This window comes from Triturus cristatus, chromosome 11, assembly GCF_964204655.1.
Source record: "Triturus cristatus chromosome 11, aTriCri1.1, whole genome shotgun sequence".
Classification (NCBI taxonomy): Eukaryota; Metazoa; Chordata; class Amphibia; order Caudata; family Salamandridae; genus Triturus; species Triturus cristatus.
This window is the reverse complement of record NC_140594.1, coordinates 670,232,205-670,249,080: the sequence shown is the minus strand read 5'-3', so window position 1 is coordinate 670,249,080 and position 16,876 is coordinate 670,232,205. Positions and strand designations below refer to the sequence as shown.

General features: G+C 48.1%; 1 protein-coding gene across 1 annotated transcript in view; it reads left to right on the top strand.

Annotated features, from left to right (window-relative positions):
- FARSB (phenylalanyl-tRNA synthetase subunit beta) overlaps positions 1–16,876 on the top strand; it is a 267,705-nt gene that overhangs the window by 199,536 nt on the left and 51,293 nt on the right. Inside the window, exon 16 of the mRNA XM_085634265.1 lies at positions 15,395–15,547. Coding sequence (XP_085490391.1) covers positions 15,395–15,547 — 153 coding nt within the window. The remainder of the gene's footprint in view (positions 1–15,394; positions 15,548–16,876) is intronic.

The window sequence follows — 16,876 nt, the reverse complement described above, 5'->3', positions numbered from 1 at the left end:
GATGTTGTAGGCAGAGTGGGGAAAGGAGGACCCGCTGTTGGTGCAATATGGACAGACTTAAAATAAAAGCGTAAGAGGAGAGAGAGAGGAAAAGGAAGAGTGGGAAGAAATAACCACAGATCAAGAAATGGAAAGTGTGGGAGCAAAGGGGAGTGCAAAGAGTGACAATGAAAGGAGGGGACAGGGAGTGCAGAGAGAGAGGTTCACAGAGAGGAGGGATGGACGGACGGGAGTGCAAAGAGTGACCATGAGAGGAGAGTGACAGGGATGGAGATGAGAGAGAAGTTCACAGAGAGGCGAAAGGGACAGAGGGGAGAGGAACGAGTGTCAATGAGAGGGGCTGAAAGAGAGGCAGATGAGAGAGATTTGCAGGGAGGGACCAAGGGAAGTGGAAAGAGGTACTGTAAGGAAGTGGGTTTCTGTTGCAGTAACCCCCCCCCCCCCACACTTTGTGCCTGATACCTGATGCACTTTTCCTTGGTGTGCCCTGGGTCCCTGCCAATCAGGTACCCAGGGCCTGTGTTCCTTCCCTAAAAACTTTACTAAAGCCTAAACCCAATTGGCATCTCTGGCCACATGTCAGCCCCTGGTAAATTGTACCCTAGGTACCCAGGGCATTGTGACCAGAGAAGACCCCTAAGGGCTGCAACACGTATTGTGCCACCCTTAGGGGCCCTGTACCCTGACACACACACACACTGCCTTTGCAGGCTGAGTGTCCTGGTGCAGAACTAAACACAGAGTCGACATGGCACACATGTGTGCCATGCCCACAAACCCACTGCCCCGGCAAACATCAGCCACCCCTCTAGCTGGGTGCCCTATGCCAGTGGTGAGGACACATATGCAGGAGCCCTGTGCCCCTACAGTACCCAGGGCCATTCCTGGGCACTGTAAGTGCAGTGATGCCATTAAGAGTATATGGTGCTGGGAGGTTGTCATTACGAACTCCACAGCACCATAATGGATACACTGAAGACTGACAAGTTTGATATCAAGCTTCTCAGCACATTAAGCCCACACTGATGCCAGTGTGGGATTTAATGTAAAATGCACTACAGAGGACATCTTGGAGATGCCCCCTGAAACCTAACCTACAATCCACGTCTTGTCTGAGAGGCTGCCTAGGCTGCCACACAGCAGACATGTTGTTGGACCACTTGGTGGAGAACTCCCACTCTCCTGGGTCTGCAACAATGCACATCCTGGGCGAGGTGCTAGGTCTCCTCCCCCAGGACGGGCAGGGGGAAGCTTCAAAGACATGCCGGCCTTTGTGAGCTTCTCCAGGCCACTTGCTGTACTCCGTAATCGGCCCCCACCGGTTCTGACCCCCACTCTGGTGGAAGACTGGCGGGAAACCCTACGTTAGGAAAGGGGGTGTGCCAGCCTGTGCCAACTCCACCCCTCAGGGGGCAGAGGCGAGGTGAAGCACAACTCCGGGCTCCGGCCATCTTGAGGATGGGGAGCCCTGCCCAATCACAGATAGGCTCCTGCCCCCCTCCCACCGGAGAGGAGCAGGATAGGTGGTGTACTCACCCCAGGACAGGGGCCCATTGGTCCCTGCCCTCACCCTACCTGTAACACCCCTAAATTTAGTTTTTAGGGGCACCCTGAACCTTCCTTCCTCAGATCCCGATTCGAAAACAAGCAAGAAGATCAAGAAACCAGAAGACCCGCCGCGCAGCTGCTAACAAGAGGAAGACACCAACTGACTTGGCCCCAGCCCTACCGGCCTGTTGATCCTTGAACCTGCTCCTGTGGAACTCCAGCGCCTTCAGTGGTCAGCAACCTCAAAAATCCCGGAGGGCCTGACCACCTTGAGACTCTACCGAGACTGGGACTCCCACGAGCAGTGGTTCTGCTCAAACAGCAATACCCCTGGTGCCAGCCAGGAACCGCGAATCCAGCACACTCTGCACCTGCCGAGCCTGGCCTGTGCCCGAGTGGACAAAAACCCTGAGGACGTCCCCCCGGCGATTCTGACCTGGAATCCAGTGCCCAAGGACCCTCCTCGACGACCCAGACGACGCCTGCAGCCTCAGAACCAGGGACCCCTCCAACCGCGACCAGCAGGGGGTAAGATTTTCCGATGTCAAAAGACACCCCTGCACTTCGCGCCCCATGGCCCCCTGTGCCCAACTCCTGGGTGCCTACCTATCCTCCAAGATCCCAACTTACCCCTCGAAGTGTTGGTCACTCCTGAAGATCCTCTGTCCCAAGCCTGCAGCCTTTGTTCACTTTCCAAGATCTCTATTGAATAACATTGAGCGCCCGACGGCTCAAAAGCACCCTGCGCCCAGCCGCCCGAGTGCCCCTGGCAGTGCAACCTATCTCCTAATCTACTTCCCCATTTGCCATGAGCAAGTGACCAGGAGCCAGGCGCCCACAGCCGCGTGGCCTGCTTGCCAGGAGCCACCAACCAAAGACCCCTGCCTCTCATTGGATAACATTGGGCCTAACTACCCCTGCACCCGGCTGCCCCTGTGCCGCTGAGGGTGTACCAACTGTACCTACCTGACCCTGAGAGACCCCTGAGTCTATGCCCAGAACCTTAACTCTGCCAGTCGAGTACTTACCTAAAAGCCGATAACTCACTTTTCTTCCATAGTCTAACATTGACTGGTTTCACTTGGAAATTCTTCTAAGTGTGGAGTTTTGGAACTTTCAAATATTCATCTAAAATCAGCCGAACAACGAATTCCAATTTACTCGCCTGTTATCAGGAGAGACCTCGGTACTGCATCTTGTAGCTCAGTACTGACCCTGAAAAGTAATTTTAACCGTACTTACCAGTAACTTGAATTTCCTTCCATAGGATATCATTGCCTGCTTTTTGCTGGAAAAGTTTCTAAGTGTCGATTTATGCAAACTACAAATATTCTTTAAAAATCATACCAACTGTGAAAACGTAATTACTTACCTGTTTTTGATAGATGCCCAAATGCTGAACCTAAGAGCCCAGCACTGGATTACAAAAGTAACAAGCCTCTGCTGTTTCTTTCTCTGGTTCTGAAAATGATCAGGAGGGACTGGGCTCAGCTCACTTTACGAACATAGAGTGCGCTCAGAGGGTTTGGTATGTGACCTCCTTAGTCTGTGTGTCTATCCCCCACCCCATCCACTTCTTTGGAAGGACTTACTCTCCCAACAACAGGGCAGAGTTCTACACTCTAACTTCCACAACCTGTACCTCAATGTGTGGAGATTGAGTGGAACCAGCTGAGCAGATTCATTCTGCCTTAGGAAGTAGTGAATGCCATCTTGGCTTCTCACTGCTCAGTCACAAAGTGAGTCGGTTCTGGCCTCACTCTGGAAGACCAGCTCACTCAGGAAAGAGTGGTCAACATACAAAAGATTATTTTCCAAGCTAGGCCATTGCTAAGAGCATTCATCTTTTTGACTCTTCAGGGCTGATGGATTCTTGAATTTTCCAGGACCCTTATCTGACCCTTATCTGAGGCTTCAGATAAGGTCTCAATAATGGCATCTTAGGCCACAGCAGAATTTGTTCGCACATGATCTGCACTACCCATTTGCAGTCTCGCAGAACCTCAGCCTTTGCCTTCATTAGTGGTACGTTGTGCAGAATTTTCTTCGCGGAAAACCACCACAGGGCGATTGGCCCCAAGTTACAAATTTCCCGAAAACTTCCTTTCCGGCCAGGGTCACCATCTTAGGATCCCTTTCCCCTTAGAAATCTGTTGCAAGAGCTGAGAGCCAACCATCTGCTGCTGCATTTCTTTGGTGCGATGATCGCCCTATTGAGATAGTGTTCAGAGCAGCTCCACCCACCAAGTGTCTTGGACACCCTCAGGACTGCAAGAGCCGGCTTCTCCCAGTTGTTCAGATCTTGCTTTTCTTGATCTTATTCAAAAGCTTGAGGGACGCAGCATGAAATTACAGTTGATTCGCAAAGATTTAGGCTGTATGTTGTGCAAAATGAATGGTTTCGTTGTAAATAAACTGTCTTCTAGTAAGCAGGGCGTATTCATTAAGAAACAGCCCTGTGACACCTCAGCTGCAACTGGCAAATCAGACCCAGGATAAAGAAGCATAGAATCCAGTGACGTAGAGACACTGCATTCTATTGGCTAACCAGCATTCTGCAGTTAAGACATTACTACAGGCTGCCTTCAAAACTGTAAGTAGTCCGGGTTGTCAAGAGATATATATTTAGGGTCTAGAATGCCTCCCTAGCTTTGTTCCACCCATGGAAAAAGCAGGTTGGATTGGGAAGCCACTTTATGGGAGGGCCGAGAGTGTCTTTGAGGTAATACGGGAAAGAGGAGTGAGCTGACATGTAGTTTGCCAACAAAAACTCAAAGTGGGTAACAAGACAACTTCAACTATGGAGGGAGTTGTTGGTTTGCAGAATACTCCTTAGAACATATGTTGAGATTTTATTGAGGTCAAATACATTATTTAGACGACAGACCTTGAGAAAACATCAGGGTATTGTTTTTTTTTTGTGATCTAGTGAAGGGGTGCTCACAGTGGAGACCAGTTGCCTACAGTTCATCTACATCATTGGGGGTGCACTGCTTAAGAAACCCTGGACATGTATTGTTGGGTTGGCTATCACACAGAAAAGGGGCCTACCTAGAGACGGAGGTTAACGTAGTGAAAGTGTTCCGTTTAAACTATTCGTTGTGGACTTCCCCAGGATTACACGTTCCGTCAAAAAACGAGGATCGTGTTCCTGCAAGAAATTCATAAAAATATTAAACGTAGTGTTGATAAACCGTACATTATATAGCTCATCCTATCGCAATTGTTTGTACACAACGTAAAAATCGAAGACCTGTTTCCGAAAGAGAATATCGTAGTTTGATTGATTGATTTATTTTTTGCACTTTTATTCTGCGCTGGTGGTGCAGCGCTTTATGAGCGCCAGTTACATGACACAAGGACACATTCATTTTTGGTAGGCACGTGGAGATGAAGTGATTTGCCCAGAACCGCAGGATGCTGACCCGTCGCCGAGGCTTAAACCTCGTTCTCCAGTACCTAAGTCGGCAGCTCTGGTCGTTACGCCACATCCCGTGCAAAAGTCGAATAATGATCAACGTGATCCCAGCTTTTGTAGATATTACTGATAGTTACTTCTGCTACATTTTCAAAGTAGCACCGTCCGGTTTCTTCAGCGACCCTTTTACCAGAGCACTATTGATTGCCCCTCTGCCCAATGTGTCCCTGAAAGACCACGGTGAATACATGTACGTGTTCAAGCTCCAACAGGCACTCCCTCCCACTTCCATCACCCAAACAGATCGCCCTGTCCTCCCCATAGAGCAGACGAGTCAAGACTCTTGGTGAAAGATATTAATTTTCTACATTTGAACTGCTACTTTAAAACAATTTCATATTGAAGCACTCACTGTCCATACGAAACACTTACCCCCTGAGCAGTGGAGTTGGAATCGCTCCGATGGGTTGTTGGAATTTTCCTTTACGAAGCAAGGGGGCGCCACACTCCACTATTTGATGTGGCCCGTGTTGTTTTGACCCACAGATTGTCAGCCAACTCTATCCTTTCGAGCAGTTAAAAGCAGCTTCTCCAGCCAGTGCTTTGAAGTCTGTGAAATACATTTATAATTTAGGCTGACATTCTTGGCAAGCCCTTTTGAAAATGGAATTGTTTGATGGCGTGACACTAGCGATCTGTTCGCCGCATTGTAAAGGGCGCAGAAGAGTTTCCAAACGGCGGCCTGCCCAGCTCTGGCTCTTAGATGAATACTTCATTTCTGTGTCTGGAGGTAGCCTTCCCCGCCTGTGCATGACACTCGAGCGTCCGCCAGCCCCTGCTCCATCGCAGCTGCCACACGGCCTGTTGGTTGAGGCCAGCACCCTTTTCATTTCTTAAACTGTACAGTAACAAGCTCTTCGGCTTTTTCCAGAGTGGCCCAATGGTTGGTTGCTCCTTTGCTTACTTCCGTTGGAAATAATATGCCCAGAATGTAGGTCCTTTCCAAGGCTGGCACAGCAACAATGAACAACGATCCCTTTTGTGAGAACACTCTTATTTGTCCAGCACTCTATTAGTCTTATTATGGGGACACATTCATACAACCCTCAATCATATCATTATCTATATACTGCATCCTGATTGATACAAAAATGTCTCCCTTTATCAGAATTTCGGAGAAACAAGAGCAACCCATAGGTCCTTGTGAGCTGGGTATTGCATGGAAGCAAAAAACAATGTTTGAAGGAACTCATTTCTAACAACATTACAGATTTAGAAAGCTATTAATACTTGCTTGTGTTTCGTCAAAAACATATGCAATCCAGGTGGGACCTAAACTGTATTTGGTCGCAGTAATTTTACCAAAAAGAAATGTATTTGTAATCAATACTATTTTATAAAAAAGCCCAAAACAAAGATAAGTCAAGTAATGCTCACTTCAGCCGAAGTGAGTAGGAGTTATTCTGTAGTTAGTCTTTACCACAGATTAATTTCTTGGTACATGAAGCATTTGAAGTATTTACACTACACGCACATCATAGTGATTAGTGAGCCCCAGTGAAGTGATCATAACCCAACGTGGTGAAAAACTAAGTGAAAAGGTAAGCAGGGGAACAGGTTATTGGTAAAATCAAAAGGAAGAGCTTTGCACAGTGAACAATGTAATGTATTTTTCTGGCTCTCTCTTTTGTGATTGTCGACGACGTTTTGACCCTCTCTTGATACAGGGTCTCTTCAGGATAGCATTTCTGGGGACTATTTTAGCACAAGCGTCTATATCTTGGTGGTAAAATGGTGTTATTTCACAGTAGACCTGATCGGACTGGAACCACTGGGCTATGCAGGGTTGCGGCCCGTTGTGTGCGATTGGTCATCATGTGCCTGACACGTGGGTGTGGCGAGAGGTCCTTGGATATAGGATCCTATCTACGGTAGTTGCCGGAGTGGTGTCCGGAGTGGAAGGATCATGCCTCACCAGGGTACGCATTAAGAGTCGCCGGCTGGACTGCTCAATGGAGGGTTCGGTTGGAGTTAACCGAACCCTCCATTGAGCAGTCCAGCCCGGCGACGCTTAATTCGTCCCGGGACTGTAATCTGGTGTTATCCACTATGTACCCCGGTGAGGCATCATCCCTCCACCCCGGACACCACTCCGGCAACTACCGTAGATAGGATCCTATTTCCAAGGACCTCTCGTCACACCCACGTGTCAGGCATATTAATTTTTCCTTTTTGCTTTATATAGGACTTTATTTCCTTAGAGCCTTGTATTCTTACAGCAGTCCCGTCGTAGCGATTGTGTCTTTGTTATGCAAAAAGACTATGATGTTGACTTCTTACATATATACTAATAATATAGGTCTTGATCCACACAAATGTTTACAATTTTACGATTATAAATTGCTCTGGTTGGGGTTGGGGGAACCGGCCTGTCACAAGTCAGATTGGGATCCGTTAACAGCCATTGAAGGTCCTGGGGAGTCATGTGTGGCAAACAAATGCTGTCAGGGAGGCACTCCCAGTGCGGAGTCCTTTGAAAGGGGGTTTCACTGCAGAGCCCGCATGTGCCAATGGGGCACCAGCAGGATGCACAAGGTTAGGAAATGAAGAAGCCTTGGAACCACCTGAACTGGACCATGGGACTATGCCCAAAAGATGGAAATTGTGAGACAGTAAAAACTTTGAATGCCACTATGTGCTGAATGGTCCCCATTAGGTGAATCCTTCGCACTGGCAAAAGGTGGGATTTCGGTTTGTTAATTGAGAACCACTACAAAGGAGAGTCCATTTCAGTCTCTAGCAAAGTATCAACCCCACTAGCATTTTTGCATTTGAAGTACAGTCCATCATCTCTATAGTGAGGGCATAGCAAATCGTCCTCCTTCTCGTTCACTCCATCCTGTGGAATATCTTGAGGATCTTGTCTGGCATCTGAGTCTGAGCCAGATAATGCCTCAAATCGTTGAAGATACTACTGCTGAGGCAAAGGCACTGCCAGAGAGTCCTGTTAACTGGCTGTGCCTTGGTTATCTCTTAGTGAAACATTAGCCGAGACCAAGTTGATTTTGGCTCTGGACCCAAGATCTGTGTCTGGGTCGGATCTAGAACCAGCACCACCTGAGCTAATGTTGGACTGGCTGGAACCAGCGTGGTCTCTGGCAAAAAAGTGGAGACACGGCCTGGCGGCTGTAAGTGGTTGTTTGGCAGTCAAATGGGTTCTTTGGGTGTTGGGACAGGACCTTCTGGTAAAAGTTTGACTGTGGACCCATGGGGCCCAAAGGAGCTCCAAGGGAAGCTAGAATCGTCCAGAAAAATTGTAGCATTACCACTTTAATGGTCTCTGTTTGCTGCAGAGTAGTTGATGGCCCAGGAAATTGTGGGTGAACCCCTTGCTCCAGCTGTGGAGTGAGGTCAGAATTTGATAACTAGTGCAGAGTTCGTCTCCTTAAGGTGTCGACTTCTGGACTGCTCCCTGATGCAGCAGCGTCAGGGGGAGGATTCCTATCTTTACTACTTGTGTTTGAAATGAGAAATACCCTTACACTTCATCTTAATCTTACCCGAGAATTGGGGACCTTGACTAGGACTGGGACTTGAGCAGTAATGAGTCTGTGACCTGGAGAGTGACTGATTCTTCTTTTCCGTACTACTAAGTGTCCCGCTCCCTCATTCCCTCCTGAGCCATCGGGGAGCATTTATCTCATGACTTCATATCACGATTGATCAGAGACATGAAACCCAGATACTGTGTGAGTCTGAAGCAGTCTGCTTCCAGTAGGTGCAGCATGGCTAAAAGCCTCTCTTCTTCATGGGAGATATGCCTACACACTACAAAAAAGTTGTGTTCGAGGCATTTGAGCTGCAGATTATACACTGTGCATAGATCGTTATCTGGTGTTGGGCCCGGATGTTTGCAGTTTGTTTTTCCTCTTGGAAAGTCTTTGGAAGTCACGAGTTCAGTGACTCCTCCTCTGGTTCGTATTGCACATGGGCTTCGGCTCCATCCTCAGATTGTTTTTTTCCGCCATCGGGCTCGGATGTAAAACTTCGCGCTCCGGTTCCGAACTTCCCAGTTCACCGATCGACGCACAAATCCTCGCTCATCGAGCTTCTTCAAAGACATAAATCATCTTATTCATCTTCTCTTCGGCACTTCTTCGATTCCGGTGGTCGACAGCGGCCTTCGGGCCTATTCCGGCTCCGGTCTCGGCTGATGGAAAGAACTCCCTTCAAGAAGTGCTTTCGATGTGGGTCCAAGTTTCCCCACACCGATCTGCATGAGGTGTGCAACCTCTGCCTCTCCCCAGAACACGAGGCCCGAGACTGTCCCGCCTGCAAGTCTTTTCACTCAAAAAAGACCATTCGAGATCGACGGGCTAGACGCAACATGGCGCACTCCTCGACCTCCACTCCAGTCGACATCTTCGGGGACGACGTCGAAGCTCTGGGACAGCAGGACATCGAACCGGAGGATGACGACCTCGTCAGCGCTTCCGAGGCCGACGACTCAGATGTGGAGGACATCACCCCGGCGCAGCGGGTCGTGAGTACAATTCCCCCTCCCCCGCCGATCCCGATAAAGGCTTCGGTCACACCTTCGCCTCCGGGCCTAGGCAAGACCAAGGACACGGCTTCTCACACCCCACCTTCGGGCCCGGTAAAGAAGCCTTCTAAGCCTTCCGGCAGCTCGGGCTCGAGCCAACCGGCCACCGGTGCCGACAAACACACTTCGGCACCGAAGAAAAAATCGGCCTCCACCTCCACACCGAACCCGGCACCGAACTCTTCGGTGCCGAAACCTGCTCCGGTGCCGACCAAACATCACAAGACCCTCGGCACCGACACTCCCGTGCCGAGATCCCCTTCGGCACCGACCAAAAAATCGGAGGTTCCCAGGAAGCACGGCTTTGACAAACCTAAGAAGCCGTCGGCCCCGAAACAGTCGGCGCCGACCGATCAACCAGTGTCACAGGAGCTTTTCACACCGGATCCCTTGCAGAAAACCCTCACCAAGGATCCAAAGACCGGACACTTGACATTGTCTTCAAAAAAGAGACACTTGGACAAGCCGGCTCCACCTCCACCTCCAAAGAGAAAGGACATTGCTACCTCTCCTTTCAGGGTGCCTTCCCCACCTCCTTTACCTCCTCCACCCTCTCCACCTCCACCCCCTCCACCTCATCGTTCCCCCACCTTGTCCCCGGTCCCAGACGATTTGGGGGACCCTTACTATGATCCAGCAGTGCCACAAGATCCCACCCCTACTGGATCCCCAGACCCATGGGATGATTATAACAATCCGGACATCCCAGATGTCCCACAGGATGACCTTTACCCATCTAGGCCATCCCCTCCTGAAGATTCCTTTTGTTTTCACCACTTGTTACAACGGGCGGCACACTACCATGGGGTGGAGTTACATACCGACCCAGTGGAGGAGGACTTCCTCCTAGACACCTTCGTTGATACACATAGGTCCACTGCCATTCTACCTATGTTAAAGGGTGTAATTAAACATGCCCCTGAGGTTTTTAAAGACCCAGTCAGGGCCACGGTCCTAAACCCTCGGATAGAAAAGAAGCCGCCCCTACAGACCCTTCTTACATTAAGGGCCCTGCACCATTAGATTCCCTAGTGGTATCTACAGCCAGGAAGCGCTCAAATTCTCAGGCGTCGGGCGAAGCGCCCCCACCCGACAAAGAGTCCAAGCTCCTAGATGCGTCAGGGAAGCGCACTACGTCACAAGCGGCCAATATATGGCGTATTGCCAATACGCAAGCACTGTTGGCCCAGTACGACAGGGCGCACTATGATGAGCTAGAGACCATCATGCACCATCTCCCTGAAAAGTACAAGACTAGGGCTAATGAACTTATTCAAGAGGGGAAAACAATAACCAATACCTCAATACGATGTGCCCTAGATGCGGCAGATACAGCCTCCAGGGCCATAAACACCAGTGTCCTTCTCCGTCGCCATGCCTGGCTCAGGGTTTCAGGGTTTAAACCAGAGGTTCAAGCCTCTATACTGAATCACCCGTTCGACCAAGATCATCTATTTGGCCCTAAAGTAGATGAAGCCCTGGAAAAAATGAAAAAAGATACAGACACGGCGAAATCTATGGGAGCCCTACAAACACAGACTCCCAGGCGCCCCTTTCGCCGTTTTTCCTTTTGGGGCACGGGCAGAGGCTACTCATCGGACAGTGCATCCACGTCCTCTAAATCCCCCCCTCAGTCTACCTTCACAAAAGGTTATCAAAGAGGCGGATACAGAGGCAATAATAATAAGGGCAGAGGCAAAACAAATACCGCCCGCTCTGTCACACCTCCCGCCCAATGACTTTCCCCCGCTCCCTCCAGACCATTCCACTCCGGTCAGACGCAGACTACGGCATTTCCTTCACGTCTGGGAGACAATCACCTCAGACAAATGGGTGACACAAATTATTCAGTCAGGGTATTGCCTAGAATTAACATCTACACCCCCCAACATTCCACCCAGGCACCGCCCTATGTCGCAAGAACATACTGCGCTACTGACACAAGAAGTGATCTCCCTCCTGCAAAAAGGAGCGATAGAGCAAGTCCCCATAAATCAACGAAATGTAGGGGTCTATTCCCTGTACTTTCTAATTCTAAAGACAGACGAGACCCCAAGACCTATCTTAGATCTCAGACCTCTAAACACTTACATTCATTCGGACCCTTTTCACATGGTAACCCTCCAACAGGTTCTTCCACTTCTCTCCCAGAACGACTTTCTCACCACTCTGGACTTGAAAGACGTGTACTTTCACATCCCAGTACACCATTCTCACAGAAAGTACCTCAGGTTTGTGGTAGACGGACAACACTACCAGTTCAAGGTGCTCCCGTTCGGGGTAACAGCAGCACCAAGGGTGTTCACCAAGTGCCTGGCAGTAGTGGCTGCACACCTCAGAAGACAGCACATTCACGTCTTCCCTTATCTGGACGATTGGCTGATAAAAGCCACGTCCTACCAACAATGTGTGCAACATACCGCCGCTACGGTCCAACTACTTCACCAGCTAGGTTTCACGGTGAACCATCAAAAATACCACCTGGTACCCTCACACACAAAAGAGTATCTCGGTGCCACCATAGACACCTCCAAAGCCATAGCCTATCCCAATCCTGCCAGGATTGCAAAAATACAAGCGCTGCGTCAAAAATTCCTATGTCAACACTCTCTCCCAGCAAGAGTGTTTATGCAGCTCATAGGGATGATGGCCTTTTGCATCTTTATAGTGCCCCATGCAAGACTCCAAATGCGTCCACTCCAAGAGAACTTGGCGCGCCAATGGAACCAGGCCCAGGGACAACTGACAGATCTGGTGTTGGTAGACGGTCGCACCCATCGCTCTCTGCAGTGGTGGAACACCACAAACCTTTCCAGAGGTCGACCGTTCCTGGACCCGGTCCCACAAATAATCCTAACAGCAGATGCATCGCTCTCCGGCTGGGGAGCTCATCTGTTACATCTCACAGCACAGGGCACATGGACGCCGCAACAGAAGTTACTCCACATCAACCATCTGGAGTTACTGGCGATCTTCCTCGCCCTAAAATCCTTCCAGGCGCAGATTTCAGGCAAGGCAGTCCTCATTCGCACAGACCACATGACTGCCATGTACTACATTCAAAAACAGGGGGGGGGGGGCACACACTCTCCACAGCTCTCTCAGTTAGCACAGAGCATATGGAGATGGGCAATTCCACAAAAGATTTTCCTCCTAGCCCAACACGTCCCAGGAGCTCAAAACACCGTGGCAGATCTACTGAGCAGGCAGACACAGCAGATCCACCAGTGGGAACTTCACCCACAAGTTCTTCACCCGTTCTTTCAGAAGTAGGGGCATCCACACATAGACCTATTCGCCACCCACGAAAACAAAAAATGCCCAAGCTTCGCCGCCAGATATCCACACCCATTGTCCGAAGGCAATGCGATATGGATGAACTGGTCAAACAAATTTGCATACACTTTTCCACCTCTCCCACTAGTTCCATTAGTGGTGCGAAAGCTACAGCAACATTCCCTAACTCTGATCCTGGTAGCTCCAACATGGGCCAGACAACCGTGGTACACCACACTGCTGGAACTCTCAGTAGTACCACACCAAAAGCTACGCCTCTCGCCATGCCTCCTAACCCAGAACCATAGAGAGATCAGGCACCCGGACCCAGCTCAACTCAACCTTGCGATCTGGCTCCTGAGGTCCTAGAATTTGGATTTCCTTAACCTTCCCCCTGATTGCATAACCATTATCAGGGAAGCTAGGCGCCCTACTACTAGGTGGTGCTATGCAGCAAAGTGGAAAAGATTTGTTGTTTACTGCCACAACAACGCAATCAATCCTTTAAATGTATCCATACAGCACATTATATGTTATTTACTCCATTTGCAAAGGTGTAACCTAGCATATACTTCCATTCGGTTACACCTCGCTGCAATTGCGGCCTATTTACAAAATAGGCAGCACCTCTCACTTTTCAAAGTGCCTGCCATCAAGGCCTTTATGGAAGGCCTCAAGAGAGTAATTCCACCCAGAGTGCCACCCTCACCTGTTTGGAACTTGAATGTAGTTCTCACACGGTTAATGGGACCCCCTTTCGAACCATTACATAAGTGTGAGCTGCAATTTCTCACATGGAAAACAGCTTTTCTAGTGGCCATCACTTCCCTCAGAAGAGTTAGTGAAATACAGGCACTCACTATACAGGAACCTTTTCTTCATATGCATCACAACAAGGTTGTACTCCGCACCAATCCCAAATTTCTACCCAAAGTAATTTCTCCATTCCATTTAAACCAGTTGGTAGAATTACCAGTCTTTTTCTCGCAACCCCAAACAGTTGTGGAAAGAGCCTTACACACACTGGACCTTAAAAGGGCTTTACTTTATTACATCCAGAGAACACAACCTTTCAGGAAAACAAAACAGCTATTTGTTTCCTTCTCCCCACCACATAAAGGCAACCCTATTTCCAAATCGGGGATAGCTAGGTGGATTGTAAAATGCATACAGATTTGCTACCACAAAGCAAAACGAACGCTATCGGTTCCCCCTAAAGCCCACTCTACAAGGAAAATAGGGGATTCTATGGCTTTCCTAGGGAACATACCACTAGATGACATCTGCAAGGCAGCGACATGGTCAACACCGCACACCTTCACAAAACATTACTGTGTAGATGTGCAAACCAAGCAACAAGCTAGTGTGGGCCAAGCTGTACTAAAAACACTGTTTCAAACGACTGCAACGGATGCCGGTGGTCGCCGCTAGGGTTGGGTACTGCTATGTAATCTATGCACAGTGTATAATCTGCAGCTCATATGCCTCGAACGGAATATGCTACTTACCAGTATGCATCTGTTCTTGGCATGTAGAGCTGCAGATCTATACACGCCCACCCGCCTCCCCGGCTACCTGTATCCGTTCCAGCCTTATCTTATTTAGATACAATACACATGGGTTTCTTTACTGTTATTACTATGCTCCATCTTTCTCTGCTGGCGAAAAACAATCTGAGGATGGAGCCGAAGCCCATGCGCAATACGAACCAGAGGAGGAGTCACTGAACTCGTGACTTCCAAAGACTTTCCAAGAGGAAAAACGAACTGTAAACATCCGGGCCCAACACCAGATGGCGATCTATGCACAGTGTATAGATCTGCAGCTCTACATGCCAAGAACAGATGCATACTGGTAAGTAGCATATTCCTTTTGAAGTCCGTAAAGCCCTGACAAAGTTTGGGAGCAGAGCTTCAGATCCATGTCGAAGGGGGCTAAAAAAAGAAGTATTATCATGCAGGGGTGGCGCCAATATACAGCACTGTGCCATAAGTTCTGGAGGTGGGACGAAGCCACCTTTGAGTCTAGTAGCGCCACCTCTCGGCTTATCGGAGTAATTGCTAAAAGGTTACCAGATGCAGTCTGTAGTGCCTGGTGGAGTTTAATAGGTAAGGAATATGTGGTTTGAAGTATCCTTCGGAAGTTAGGAGGAATCTTGCAATTCAAACCTTTGCAAGTAAAACAGCAATCTGTTTAAAATTGCAACTTAGTAATATAGGAAGTCATATTCACATGTGTGCGTTCAAGATATATGCTTTTTTTACTGTAATAGTTGGAGCGCTCTCCTCTTTAAATAATGTCTTACTTTATTTCCTCCCAAACATGTCATGGTTGGATGTTATTTTCCTGCATAGAGTCTGGGAGAATCCACTCACACGAGAATCTCGCACTGAAAAGCTTTAATTTTTACTCTTTTCAATTCCGTGGCTTTTCTTTTGATGGAGAGTCTACATCTAAATATGAATTTTTGAGGCATAAAAAAAGAGGCTGCAGAATCAGAAAGGTCTGTTGTTTCAAATTGTAAACACTGTGTGTTTTCAATCCTGCAGATGTTGGTGCAGCTAATCACAGGCATCTCTGTGCAGTGTATTACAACAAAAATCCCGGCTTTGAGGTCATCCATGGGCTGCTGGATAGGATCATGCAACTGCTGAACGTGCAGCCAGACAAAGAAAACGGATATGGCATCAAGGCAGCTGAAGGTACAGAATGCCTCTATCAAATGGTTGTTTTACATGTGGGCATTTCAAGGGATCTGGCATGGCGCAGTCACATTGTGAAATGTTTTGTTTCACAAAGCCCTATATTTTAGCAACATAATTGTGTGATTCATCATTTGCATGGCATCTGATTTCTCATCTCCATTGCGTGAATATACCTATGATGGTTTTTTTTAATTGACTTAAAAGATCAGCATGCATTAAAGGACCCAAAAGTGAGTGTGCCTAAAGCTTCAATCCAGGTTACCATGAAAAAAACACCACAGAAGAACACCATACAACATTTTGAAAAACCAAATAATTCCAGGGATTGGAAGATGAAGTAGAACATGTGAGAAGAGACCGCCTATCTGACATGGGCTACTTTAAGGGTTTTACTAACATTGTTGAGCTAGCTATGTGAGTTGTTGCTTGTGAAGTTAAGGACATGGATTTAGGGCTCGGTAAAAGGACCCTTTTCAAAGTCACATTCGAATTGCTGCGGGCCTAAAGACCTGCAGGACCCACCACCTTAGAGCCATGGACTGTGGCCCTGTACTTTGGATTTAATATGTAGATAAAACGATAACCACGCTTTGATTCACTGAAGCTTCACTGTCCCATCACACAATGTACGATCAGTCAGTTATTTTTGTGCTGAGGGATCAAGGACACGAGAACATTTTCTATGTTACCAATGCTTTCTTTGATTGAATCATTTGTTATGTTTTTTCCTCAGTGGCCACCCTGCCAGTTGTTGTTGAAAGATCTAGTCAAATTAAATCCTGAAAGGATGAAACCATGTCTGTCACCTTTCTCTTCCAGAATAGTGTCCGCCTCTACCACTAAAGCAGCTCAAAGCAGGGCCATGCACACACGAGTTAGGACAGCTTGTACACAACATACCGGAGATGTCACATTCTATACCACTTCACTCCGTATACCATCGAAAGATGAGAGGCCAAGAACTGAGAAGCCTCTGAAAGCTAAGGGCAAATCATAACTCTCTGAACTATGGGTTTAGAAAATGAATGAGAAGTACCAGAGATATTAGAGTTAGTGGTGTCTGCAATATGTGCTAGTATCCTTGTGTTGACGAGGAGGCCCCTCTTTTCTCCAAAGTTTGGAGTAATTGGCTTTACATTTATCTGTGTTACTTTTGTGTTTCCAACCATTCTAGTCTTCTATTCAACTTAGATCACCTATACGTAAAAATGAACATGCCGCAGTGATGGTTGATTCAAGGTGCATATATAAAAAAAACTATACATCTATATTGCCATTAACAATACATGTTCATGTTGTCGATCCCCTTAGTGGGCTATAACATTA